The following is a 13,908-nucleotide window of genomic DNA, read 5'->3' on the forward strand; positions in this document are numbered from 1 at the left end:
TGTGTTAACATCTCTCTTTAGATATTGTTGGATTGCAAAGTATTTTCACCATATGACTACATAATCTAGATATCCTTTAAGAAATGAAGCAAAATATTTATCACGTACTTTTCTTTCTCACTGTTTTGTGTTCTTACTTTTATTCTGGCATTTCCAGCAAGTAGGGGTACAGTAACACAGTGGAAGTTGAAGATTTTTGTTGTTCTTTTTCAGAACAAACTCCTTTCTATCACCCTCAGTTAAACTATCTACGTGGACTTTCCTACCCCCGTGTTTATTTGCTTTTCTTACCAATGTCTTACAGTTATGACTTCAGGGTATGTAGCCACTATTAAGAGAAGTCTTCCATTATGCCGTTGGAGCCAGCTGCTTTTAGTTCCCCTCTCTGACTGTGGTTTAGTGAACAGCTGAGCCAGGCTGATGATGTGTTGCTGCCAAAAGGGGGAGAGATCTCATTCCCTACCCCTTCCCTGCTCTTAGGTTGGGAATTCCTGTGCCCAATGTTTGCCAAACACTGCTGCAAGCTGGCTTAATTTAGCATAAGTATTTTCTTCTTCTTCTTTCCCTCCGCTGCCCCCGCCCTGGGTCGGATGCATGTCTGGTTGGCGAGTTCACTCATAGACTGATAATGGTGCATGCGAGAGCTGGTACAAGGTGTGGTGGGTGAAGATGGAGACTGTGGCCTGTGCCTTTTAGCAATATTGAAATGGTCAACTGGTTCATCGTGAAGCTGTAGCCTAAACCAGCTTGGTTGGTTTTAATGAGTATAGGCACCTCAATCATGGGATTATTGCATTATGAGCATCTAGAAAAAAAAATCTAAAAGTTGACCTTTTGAAGTACCACCCACCCATGCTATTTGAACCTGATTCAGTCAATAATGGTGACTCGGTTGTCACTGATACTTGTTTGTGCAATCCAGCCAGGCAGTTTAAGATGAGATACAATTTATGATTCTTTGTCTGGCGACTGCATCAGAGAGTGTTTCATTTATGTTTGTTTTGTTCCACAACCTCTCTGCTCCAACCTCCAGTTTTGAGCTCAGTTTGGGGCACTGTAAATAAATTGCCCATAATCTGCTCACAGCCAGCAAGCGTGGCAGCTTCTGCAGAGTTTAAGACCCTCCTAGAGGAAAGCAGCTGCTGTACAAAATGATCAGGGCACAGAATTCCTTAACTCAGGAAAGTGACAGGCCAAAAAGAGGCTCCAAGACTAGATATGGCTGCTAACAGATCACTCGAATGCTAGCAGTCCAGGTGTGAGCAGACTGTAAGTTCCAATATAGTCCTTACCACCAGCCCTGTGTGTTCCTGATTTAAAAGTACATCGCAACTACAGCAGGGAGGTCACTTGAATCTCGGTGCAGCGTGCTTTATTCTGGAAGGATGGCACCAGTTTATTCGCTGCAGAAATACTCCCACATTATTTTTAACATATTCCTCACCTTGACATGATTGCTACAATACCCATGGGCTGGGTTACTGCGATGACAGTGGAGCATGTACAAGATGCTGAGAGTATTCTCTGTAGAGCCAGTGAAGTCCAGGGACAACACTGAAAGATGTACCTGATGTGGTCAAACATTCATTGAATCATTATTTGCAAATGTCTGGTTAGATCTGGTTGTGTATCTATTGTAAACATACAATTCATGTGTGTCTTTAAATATAGCTAATGGCAGCAATAACTATAAAAAAACCCCTACCTTGCTGGGAAAGAGGTAAAGGCGGCTTTGATAAATATTCATGGTAGAGATACAGAGGCACATACAGAGTGCTTTGAAAAGTCTGAGAACAGAAGACCCTTTAACTAAAGGAAAGCGTCCAGAAGAGACTTAACAAGAATTTTGATGCAGTTGGATAACCTGTCTTTGGAGTGGACAGGTGGGTTATGGCAGATAGTGTTGTTCAGTATGAACACTAACCAAGTTCTTCAAAATATTCTACTGTTTTCTTAATTCCAGAAAAAAAATCCTCAAAAAAACCCCAAACCAAACAATAGATCATGGGGGGTCAAATACAGTAGCATGAGATTCCAAATGTTACCAGTTAACTTTTACAGGGTTGATGTAGAAATCTCTCTTATGTTCAGACTGTGTTGTGTATGGCACAGTATGCTGTGAATGCTTTACAGCTTCTGTGAAAAGGACACAGCAGGCTACTGGTGCTGCTGGACATAGGAGCAAGGTCTTAAGATTTGCTCCAAATGCTAAAATAATGGCTTATAGACTGTTGCGAGTAGTTGAAATAGCGAATGTGTCTTCTGGATACTACTGCTTCTGCTGTGTGTTGGTACAAACACACACCTACCTTTATTGATGACCTGAATAGGAGGTATAGCTGAGTCTATGTTCCCCTGGGCTGGGAATGACTCTTTAAGAGTAAAACTCAGCACAATTTTTTGCTTAAAAACTGGTGTCGAGGTAACAGCTGCCACTTTAAGAAAGATGCAACATTTTTTGAAAGCTTCTTTTCAGCTTGTAACAAGCTTTTCCTAACCATCAGTAGCATAAAAAGCAGGAGACTGCACTGTTGCTGCCTACACAGGGGTGAACTGCTTCCTGAAACACAAATTAAGGTTTTACTCTTTTTGACCAAAACCAGGTTAACATAGGACTGTTATAAGCTGGATGATCCCTTCCAGGAAAGGCTAGAAGATGCTGTTTGCCAAAAACCTCTGAATTCTGATGTGTGTTTTTGTGGCATCCTTGGGGATCAGCTGGCAAAAGTGCTGCCACCTTGAACAATCTGGAAAGTCATAGTTCAGGGAGATGTGGGTACTGGCTGCCCAGTTCTCCCTCTAGGAAACCTACTGTTGCCTGGAAGCAAAGCCAGGTGCTTAGGTGAATTGCGCTCACCAGGCTCAGTCAGCACTGAGTGCAGTAATGCCAAGTTCTAGCTCATAGCTACATGGACAGAGCAGCACTTCTTGCAAGGGAAGACATCCTGTGTGCTCTCCCACAGTTTTGAGAAGGTTGAGAGTCTCCTCAAATAGCTCACAAAATGCCAAGAGAAGAGCTGTCATGGCACATCACCACTTTCAACTCCTTTATGGGAATGTTGTGTCAAACACCTTCTCCCCGCTAATCTAAAGGGAATGCTGGAGCTCACATTTGTTTTTCCAAGTAATTTCCTTATTCTGTCTCCTGTGAGTTTGCTCTATATTACCTAGAGAAGTTATGCCACAGTGTGTTCATCTGAGGCCGAGTTTCTTGTCCTAGATGTACAAGATGCAATTCTTAAATTGAGCAATCTTCTGCATTTTAGACCTTAAACTAAATTTGTTCTGTCTTCTCACTAGAAGTGGATTTGCTATCAAGTGACTCAGAACATGGAAATGTGATTTCAGCAGGAGAAAAGCTGGGACAATGGCAAACAAAATCATAGTTTATATCATAGTAATTAAAATAGCCATCCCAGATTTAAAATCAGAAAGAATGGATTCCAAAGGAAGTGAAAGCAGCTACAGAAAATGCAGAATTTGAGTATTATATGTATAGTAAGTAATCCAGAAGAGGCCTCTTGTGTTTTTAAGATTATTTTATTCTTTAAAGACTGTATGCTTTCTATTGGTTATTGAGTGAACTAAGGGAGAACTTAAAAATCAACCTGTTAGTGAACATGGAGGTCAAACTGAGTTGAGAAGGAATACTCAGTAGTGTAATAATGTGCAGAGTTGAAGATAAACATTAAGTTTTCAATTCAGAGGCCTGGTAATCAGTCCAATCGAGGGCACCACACAGTAAATATGTTATTTGCTACTTTAGTACCTTGAACTGTTTTTAGCTTACTTGAACCTTGGAGGAATTCCTGAGTTTTCTCTTGCATGCTCTAAAGTGAAATTGCCCTTTCATGACAACTGAAATGGAAACCAATTATCTAGCAATACCAAGAAAACAAAAGGTACACAGATATTAAGATGCCTATCTTAAGCTTTTCAAACATGCAAGACTTGAAATGTAATCCTTTTTGGCATGATGCAAGACCTTCCTTTCTAGTTAGATAGCAAAACCCGTCACACTTGTAACTCCCACGCTGTTCCAGTTGATAATCAAATACCTTGGCTCCTTCAAATACCCTACATAAATATTATTTGGCAGTGGTAGAGGTAGTCAGTTATCCCTGAAAAACTACCTGATCATGTATTTAGATAATCACAAACCTGCTTGAGCAGTATAAATCCAGTTTATAGTAGTCGTGAGTAGTGCATGGGCGCCAGCTTACAATAATAAAAGTCAAATGTTAACAGAGCACTGATCTCTGACACTTTAAGTTCAGTGAATACTAGAAGAACCGAGTAGTGCTGTGCCCTTTTGCATCCCTAACAAATGGCTGAGGATGCTGGGGGAGTAGAAAGGAAATGGCTTGTGAGTGCCCCATGCCACAGTCTGTTCTGCTGTTGCTGAAGACAGACCACTGGACTAGATGGACTGTTTGATCTGAGTGTCGGGCACTTGCCTTCTTCACTTCTGCCTTCCAGTGGAAAATAAGAATCAGGCCCTTGGACTATTGCTTTCCAGCATGACAAGAATGGCACTTATTGCAATGATATCCAGCCAGCTGAGAAAGTCAATTTAATAAGTCATTACTCACTAAACTTATACAGGCTGTGGGATTACTAGGAAATGTTCAAATGCATTTGTTCAGTTTCAACTTTTGTTTCTGTGTTCGCATCTTAGGACTATTCTGAGACTGCTGAACTAGTTCTTAAATCGTCTACTTTTTTGGACTGCTGGAACATAAGAAATCAGCAAGAATTACTTTAATCTTGTCACTGATCTTTTAGCCATGCACTCAAAATATAGGCTTATTAAGGAAGTTAGGGAATGTACAGCATTTGACAGCACTATTTACAGAAAGCACCTTGTGCCTACGAAGTCGAGATTTTTCTGATAAACATACCCGCAGTTTTGCCTAATCTAAGTTATTAGTTAAGCATATCAGTTTAGTAAAGGCATAAGCCATTGTAGACATTTCAGGCATTCCAGTTTAGTAAAGATGCAACTCTTTGCAAAAGTCATCTTTCCACCCACCTTCTCTGTGGAGTTTTTTAAATATATATAGAATTTGTGTATAATCTCCACCCCTTATCACTTAAAAATCAGTTAACACTTTTAAAATGTTCAGTGCAGGCATAGTTTTGTTCTATTCTCTTCTTGCTTAGAAGGTCAGTGGGACTAACTGCGAAAGTATAGACAATATAAATCAGTATTTAAATTATATATTACATGTTTATTATGGGTGCATTTTTTTTAAAATTTACATTTTATGAAAAATCAGAAGTATTTACAATTTTCGTAAGATAAACTTGTATGCTCTAATTTACAGTCTGATGTAGTAACAATTCATAAAAATTCAGATCCTTTAGAGTTGTGTTTACAAATTAATTTTCTGAGGAGGCAGCTACAACAGATATTGCTGTATACACAAGCAAGAACCAGCTTGCCACATAGTTTTTTTTTTTATCAGATAAGCTACATGTACTTTTTACATTATTTTTTAATTTCTTTACAAAACATCTATATAAACTTGTATGGCTTCAAAATTGTAACCTGCACCCAATGCAAATGTATGTATAATCACCTGAATGAAGGCTAGTTTAAAAGTGCCAAAACACAACTACTTCATTCAACTCAGAAATCAAAGTAATGTTTGATTAAAAATAGCAATACAGTTTTGGTTTTTCATTAATAAAATAGTCATGTTAAACAGTTTGATTGCAAAGCAGATTACAATTAAGATTCCAGTAAAAAGACTGTACCATTTTATATGAGTTACAAATTTACCATTCAATAAGATTAGCAAGTTAAGAGCCAAATATACCCTTCCAATCAAATCTACAGTACAGTATGTGCTTAGTGCTAACATTGGAACTCTCATCTGCAAAAGTGTGTAGTATACATTAGAACTTATGTAGCCTCTACAAAGCTTAATTCATTGTAAAACTTCAGCAGTCCAATTCATTACTGGTTTTGCATGAATTAGTTCAAGCACATTTTATTGTTTTAATAGAGAATTTGAAATAGGTACTGGTTTTCAAAATGGTGATACAAAATTCCCACATGCATGTTATTGATTTTGCCTCAATACATTAGATTTTGGCATTGAAAAAACACTTGATAATACAAATACATGTAAGATTTTCTAAATTAGTGACTTGCTTTGAAAAACATTACTAATGTGTCACTTCCCTTTGCTTAGGCTGTGGCAAGCAGATTAGATGACAATACAAACATTAAAATCTGTGGTTATAGAAGAAATTTAAACTATACAAATGGCAGTACTTGTCATCCTGCTGCCATAAAATACCCTTCTGAAACGCTATTCCTCCCAAAGTACTAATGTTTACATTCACATCACGCAACCCCAAAAGCACTCAAAGTCCAAAGATGTGCAGTCAAAGTGAAGTGAAATGCTGTTTTGTTTGCTTTCAACAGTTTGCTTTGACCATCTTCGGTGATTTTTCAGGATTCTCATCTTTGGTGACATTAAAGTTAGCATCTCAAAGTTTCGAAGTCCTGCATGATGCATCTCTCTTTACTACAGCCACATTTATTGCAATTACCCCATGAGGAAGTAATCCAGTATTTTAAACCTCTTTTAAAACAATCTCCAGTTTTTGCAAATCTGTCTTCTCAATAAATCCTGGTCAAAGGAATTTTTATAAAGTTGTGTATATTATACAAACACCGTGCTTTCTCGATGAAAAGCCAAACTTTGAAAAAGTGAGGCACGTGAATAACAAATTGGATAGGCACAGGCTTTTTTTAAAGGCACAAATGTTATGCAATTCATATAAAAATAAATTAATTCTACAGCATTAATTCAAACAATCACAACGCCCATAAAATTTACTACCTGCAGAAGTAAATCTCTGCTATCTTGCAATTTTGTAACGCATTGCACTTAGGGAAAAAACCCCCTATATAAAACAACTTACATGTTAATAATATATGATACATGGGCATCAAGTTACATGTATATATCTCTAACTCATCTGGTTTTGTGGCATGAGTAGATGGAAGAACTACATGAGACTTTGCTTCTGCTTTCTTTAAAAACTGGCAATTAAAGAATCTGAAAAATGAGTATTACCTATGGAAAGCTCAAATATTTACTTGCTCTCCTACATTTTTAGGTTTAATGTTTACAGTATAACATACAATTTAATACTTTCATTACATCTATGGATTACTATTTTGACTTCATCTATATAAATTTGCTAACATTTCAACAAATTTTCCCAAATATTGCAGTTGATAATTTACAGACAGTGTTGAAGTTAACTTCAGTGCTATTATAAAGTAATAAAGTTTGCAAAATGACTTTTAAAAGTGCATTATCTGTTCTGTAGTTCAGCCTCAAAGTAGGTCAACATTTTGAAAAAATTAATGCACGTTAAAATAGTGTTTGAAAAGTAGAGAGGGCAGAGTGAGCTTCTTGCACTCCTTTGATCCAATGACTTTCACAGGTACATCAGCAGTCTGCCATATATCGTCCTGAAAAATAAAGGTAGGTTTTTTGCAGTCTGTAGATAAAACAGATTTTGTCAGTATTTTCCTGGGAGCAGTCTGAGTAACTATGGAAAACCAAAACACCTGTGAAACAGTTTCCAGCCATGTTTTAATGAAAAGTAGCTATTTATGCATCCCTTATTTAACAGTTTCACATTTTATAATTTAACACTACAGAATATATAATATTAATTTGAATATATAAGCACATCAGTGTCTTACCAGTGGCAAATCTCTTCTTAAGGAGGGAAAGCCGATAGCCAGTGCCTACGAGCTCTACATCTACCCCTGAAAGCGTGCTGCCTTCACTAATGAATTGCACTGCAAGTGTTGCTGGTTTACTGGGTCCTTCGGAAAGTTCAAATTTTGCCCTGAGGGATCCGGAACCTATAAAAATAATGAAACTGAAAAGGTGGCTGTTTGACAAGAACAAGATCATCTCCCCAAATTTTTAGTAGTAAGACGTGAAACTCTGAGATCTATTCCTAGCAGCAGTCCAACGTAAATTTACAAAGAAATTAGAGTACAAGTCTGTTTTTTCCAATACAATGTTTAAGACAATGACTAGTGAATGATTTAAAAAGAAATGATACACATTTCTGCATGATTATACAGAACGTGTGTATCAGACAGCCTGGTAATCTCTTACTACTTGAGGTATCTGATTGGGCCCTATAATCATCATTTATGCTTGCTGGTCTGTAAGTACGTAATACCCCCTATCTCGTATGTAGTAATTTTCATTAGCAGATTTGAAAGTACATCAGAATATTTAAATGTTGTCATGATCTGACTGGATAAATGTACATGAACAAAACTACTGGAAGAAATGCAGCTATACAGTAATGTATCCAGAGGAAAAAAATTCTTATTTTTATTATAAAGACAAGGTCTGATTAAATACTTTTCCCCACAAACCTCAGTTGATTTTTCAGAGACAGTAGTGAAGTGTCATCACTTCGATGTTATTATAAAGCTATTATAAAATTAAAAATTACTTTAAGTACATTTCCGTAGTCAATGCAAGGCATTTAAAAAACCCCACAACATTGTTACTAATCTCTTTTCCTAGTTCTTAAACAGGTCTTTTCTCACTCTTGCAAAATATGCTAGGAAAAATGAGATATAAATAATTAATAATGAAATAAAGTCAAGCATTTTTACTTCTTTAAACCAACTTGCTATTCCTAGTTAATAGGAACTGCTAAATGACAAGGAAAGCTAGTAACTGAAATGTTACTGGGGTAAAAGTGGGAATTAATGAATTAAACTGTTGTATGCAATGGCTTGTTCTTAATAAATTTGGCTTAAGGTACATTTCATTTCTTTAGTAGGTCTGTCATAGTTTGAGTAAATTGGAACTCCTTTCCACTGTGAGTGAAACTCATGCATTCAAGTGCTTTCAAAGTCTGTTCTGTGTTTTATCCCTGTCTGCAATTGACAGCTCACATGATCTCCTGGACCATAAAAACCCCCTAAAACATTTTATCAGCCTGTATACCAGAATAAAGACTTCAAGACATTTGTCCTAATATTAACAGTGTTTGTGCAACTTCGCCATTTGTTTCCGTAAGTGCAAGATCAACATAGTTGTTACTTCATCACAAACACTGAATTGTGAGTACTAGGTATTTATACTCAAAGAAAAGGCGAAGAAAGATGGTGGGAGGAGAAGGGAATATAGCAGAAGCAGTGGGATATGTGTAAGTCTAGTGAACACACACAAGATGCAATCTGCATCACTGGTAGCCTGTTTTATGCTGCTCTGCACATGTACGGTAGCTCTTCATCTGGCCGCATTTGTGTTTTAGTATTACTTTTTCTTTTAAAAAAGAAGCTCCACAGTTTGGAAAAGGAAGAAGAAAGGCGGCTGTCCCTTCATAATCATAATGAAAGACAGAGGTCAGTGAATGACAAAGTACACCAGACTACAGCAACTACCTCTGTCAGATAAAATTTTCTCTGATTTTGTTTGAACAATGACCACAACTTCGCAGCCTCTGCAGAAATAGAAGAGGTCTTCCCTTTTCAGGCTTGTGGTTTCTCTATGAAAGCAGTCATATTTACAAGCAAATCTGTGCTTTCATATTGCCCTTCACTAAATTCTTAACAGGGCTAAAGGACTTTCCTCTACACCATGAGTTCATTTCTCCACAGAGGCTTTGAGGATGAGATGCCTCCCTTTGGCTCCTGTTTTATCGCTTCAGAAAAACATTGTGCCTGCAGAGGCTGCAAGCGCTCTGACATCAGCTGGACCGCAGGGAAAGGCAGCTGGGCAGAGGACAACTGTTGGTACCTTACAAAATCCTATATACGTTACCACTCTGAGCAGATGTCCATAGATTCTTTTTTCTCCTGGAGTCATGTATGGTCAAAACAAAGACCCTCAAAACACTGGTCAAGAATCATCTACTGTTGAGTCTACCTCAGCACAGGACTTTTGGATCTTTTTCTTCTTCCTCCCAGTTCTTCCACTTACCTCTTTACAGCTTATTTCAATTATCAGTGTGTGGAAAGACATAACTGCTCCTTTTCAAATAGCATTGATGTAATAATTTCCTACCCAGTCTAAACTCTATTTTAGAGCTACTAACTGCTTTCAGGTGGCTTCACTATTTTTCCTTTTATAGGTAATTAATACATTTCTATTTTGACATCTCACTGTTAATGGAATCTCTCAGGAGGAAATCAACTGAGAAGGTGGTGAACTGGTAAACAGGATACGGCATAACAAGATATGTAAACTGGCATGGGGGTGTAGAGGTCAAAATGATTACCTTTTTACTGTTACAATTTTTCTGTACAAGAAAACAAAACAAGAGAGTTCAACTTGCCTCCGTTCTCAGACTTCTCTGAAATGCTAGATATTTTCCAATATGCTTTCATCTGGTCTGCATTCCTGTAAGAGAATGGTAGGTGAGTTATAAGCACCAGTTTTAGATTTACACCGGTATGTTACAGACATCTGTAAACGGAGGTTTATAAAAATACTCTATCATTTTAAGGTAAGTTTGTGGAAAACTATACAAAGCAAAAAGGAAGAGAAGGGTGTGTCTGCATTGTCCCAGAGCAGCAGAGCTCAGAAGTACACACCAGCTTTTTATGCAGTTAGTGCTGTCCTATGCCTCAGCTGTGGCTCCGCAGCTTAAAACCCTCTGCAGTCTCAAAGGGTAAGCAAGGACAGGCCAAACGTCCTGGAAGGAATTTGAAAGCAATGTCTTTATGCTTAATAACGACAGTACGAGGGGGAGCAGTGTTGACTGCTCTCCCCTATGTGAGACTCCTGGCAGCATGAATTTTATTGCATTTCCATTCTAGTAACACTAGCTGGTGTGACACAGGGTTTAAGCTAACTTCTGATGCTGTAAAGGGTCAGAAAGGGGCACCAAGCACGATGGTTTCTAACCTGACAGAGCATTTTAACTCCTGGAGCGCTTTGCAGCAGTTCCACCAAAGGAGTCATTAACTTAAAACAAAGACCCACCACCCAATCCCCTAGACCAAACAGGTAGCACAACACAAATACTAGAGCTGCCTGGGACATGACTGCATTTTTTTTTTGGGGGGGGGGGGGGGGGTCAGCTTTCCAGGCTCAACATTTTGACCTTGGGTAGTTGCCTAGAGCCCAGATTGTCTCTTTCACCAAGTCCCTTAATCTGATGAATCTGTAATGGAACTGTCACTAAGATTTGAGTCTTCCTAGCTAACACTAGGTGTTCTGTGTGGGCATTCCTGTTCTCTCTCAGGCTTCATTACAGGGCGGTTTGTGGAAGAAGCCTGGGCAAGGGAGACTGGCTTCACCAAATGTTCTAGTTCAGGCAGGATACTGAACGTGCCCGTGCTCAGAATAAGCTTAAGGTAATTGGTTTAAAGTATCGCTCCCTTGAAATACCAAGTCAAGAAAGATTCAGTCTTCACAGGATTTTTTCCACTTAAGATGATACTGTATTACTACTTTTTCCAATTAACACATTTAAATATATTGCCTCCAGAAACATCAGAACCTATCTGATAAATGCATCAGGTTTATTTTTCTTCTGAACCTTGCTTTATAAGGCAAATTGATCTATTAACAAGGTTAACAAAGCCTGACTTCCTTCAACTTAGTATTCTTTGCCCTTCTCATGTCAAAAAGACCCTATTGGAAATAAACAGCCCAGGAATTAGGTTACAGCTGGGTGAGTACCTATGTGCTGCCAAACCAGAGGCACAGTGGTTGAACTCTGCTCACCTTGTGCTCCAAGGATGTACTGCTGTGCCTAGTCCCACCACCCTCTGCTTGTTTTCACAAACTTGTAGGAACAGAATTACCTAAGATCTGTGTCTTGCTTTCAAGTGTTACTGTAAAGGCAGGCTTAGAAGGTGGTGGCAGGTGGCTGCTAGTCAAATAATCATAGAATCACAGAATGGTTTGGGTTGGAAGGGACCTTAAAGATCATCTAGTTCCAACCCCCCTGCTGCGGGCAGGGACACCCTCCACTACAGCAGGTTGCCCAAAGCCCCATCCAACCTGGCCTTGAACACTTCCAGGGAGGGAGCCTCCACAACCTCTCTGGGCAACCTGGTCCAGTGCCTCACCACCCTCACAGTAAAGAATTTCTTTCTAACATCTAATCTAAATCGACCCTCCTTCAGCTTAATAATCTGCATGACGCTTGAATTGAGAGACAATGCCATCTGGCTTATGAAGAGCTCCTTAGTTACCGAGGTTTGTTTTAAAACCATTTCAGTTAGAAGCTAATTTTTAAGGTAGAACAATCAAGAAATCTTTTTAAGAACTGCATTTCTCCTGCTCTTTCTAAATAATGCGTATATATGGATATACTTACATACACACAGAATGTTTTTTAACCATTAAGAGATTTGGGTTTCAAATTACTGTATTAAAAATGTATATCCTGTCTATTGGCCAAAAGGAAGCAAACATGGGAAATTTCATAAAGGCTTGTACTATGACACAGTTGGAATGGGTGCATATTGTGTCATTTTAGTTTACATGAATTGGCTGCACATGATCTGTTTTGGACCAGAAAATGTCCTAAACATCTGATACTATGCATTTTATCAAGACAAAAAAAAAATTAGCTGTTTCTTCCAGTGAAATTTTTCAGGCTATGACACTAATGAATACACTGAAATGAATCTGAAATAATAAAAAGTAAAGTATTAATATTACCATTTTGCAGGTGGAAGTGATTGCATGTTTGTTACTCCTCCATCTACTGGTACCACAACCTGGACATTAGACAGTGTACTAGGCACATTCATAGACTCTGGATTGTATTTATAATCCACTCTCACATCAGTAGTGCTAGCATTACATTTCCAGTAAGTTGCAAGATTCAAGGGAGTGGACTGGATGCCATTTGAAGATACCTGTAAAAGAATAAAGCATTGAAAGCAGTTTAATTAAAATATTGCCATTTTGGGCAGAATTAGGGAATGATGGTAATGAATATAACTCCAAATCCTGACAAAACATCCTGAGAACAATTGACCTCTGAGTCCTTAATTGCAGAATTCTGAAAACTGTTGCAGCCTAAGTAATTCCTGTTCTTTTAATTTTAAATTAAATAATTAAAGAAAAGGTTTAAACTCACTCTGGCCCATGAGGCTCCTTCATGTTCTGGCTTTTATAAGTGAAAATAGTTTTGTTTTAGTCTTGTGTTCTGCCTCACACAAGAAACATGCTTGCAGCAAAATGACTTCATCCTTGGCAGTTGTGTCCCATTCCAATTCAGCTGCCCAAGCAGCCAGCAGCAGAGGGCAATACCTGTCATTATGGGACAGGCAGCCAGCAAAACAGTTCTTAGATATTCAAAGCATTATTTTCATGCTGCAGGAGGGTTAGATGCTGCTTCTGTAGCTGAGCTTGTGCTACTGCCCTGCTGCATCTCTACCACACCTTCCTAGTCTACTCAAGGAACCTTCCATGTCCTGGTGCTGCTGCTCGCCTTCCCTTGGAAGCCCAGAATCTTTTCTATCTGCCAGGGCTTCCGCATGCCAATGCTTCATTTTCCCCTGGCAGTAAAGATCTTAAATAGGTATCATTCTTCCACAGTACTCACTTCTGCAATCCAAAGAAATGTTTTGTTCCTTCCATCTTCCTCAGGAATTCTGTGTGCCTAACATGTTTTTAATAGATTCAGTATGCCAATATTTTAAACTATGTTGGGAGGATGTGGAAATTACAATGGTATTAATAGCTGGCAGGTTATTTTGTTTGATGTAGACAGTTGTCTCAGATGTTCAACCATTTCAATGCAGGCCTAGCAAATCTCTGTTCTCCCTTTGAGGTGAGTCTGTCTTGAATTTTCATGAAGATTTTTTTTACTGACAGCCAGAACATCGTCTCACAGATTCACAGAATGGCTGAAGCTGGAAGTGACCTCTGG

The 13,908-nt window shown here is 38.5% G+C and overlaps 1 protein-coding gene across 8 annotated transcripts in view; it reads right to left on the bottom strand.

Annotated features, from left to right (window-relative positions):
• Positions 1 to 5,172: 5,172 nt before the first annotated feature.
• Positions 5,173 to 13,908, bottom strand: part of FCHO2 (FCH and mu domain containing endocytic adaptor 2) — a 97,540-nt gene continuing 88,804 nt past the window's right edge. For all 8 annotated transcript variants that reach the window (XM_054808877.1, XM_054808885.1, XM_054808879.1 and 5 more), the window contains 4 exons: positions 12,690 to 12,889; positions 10,348 to 10,412; positions 7,736 to 7,900; positions 5,173 to 7,498 (listed from right to left, as the gene is read on the bottom strand). In XM_054808877.1, the coding sequence (XP_054664852.1) occupies positions 7,476 to 7,498; positions 7,736 to 7,900; positions 10,348 to 10,412; positions 12,690 to 12,889 (453 nt within the window). In that variant the 3' untranslated portion in view covers positions 5,173 to 7,475. The remainder of the gene's footprint in view (positions 7,499 to 7,735; positions 7,901 to 10,347; positions 10,413 to 12,689; positions 12,890 to 13,908) is intronic.

The sequence above is a fragment of the Grus americana genome, chromosome Z (genome assembly GCF_028858705.1).
Source record: "Grus americana isolate bGruAme1 chromosome Z, bGruAme1.mat, whole genome shotgun sequence".
In the NCBI taxonomy this organism is placed as follows: Eukaryota; Metazoa; Chordata; class Aves; order Gruiformes; family Gruidae; genus Grus; species Grus americana.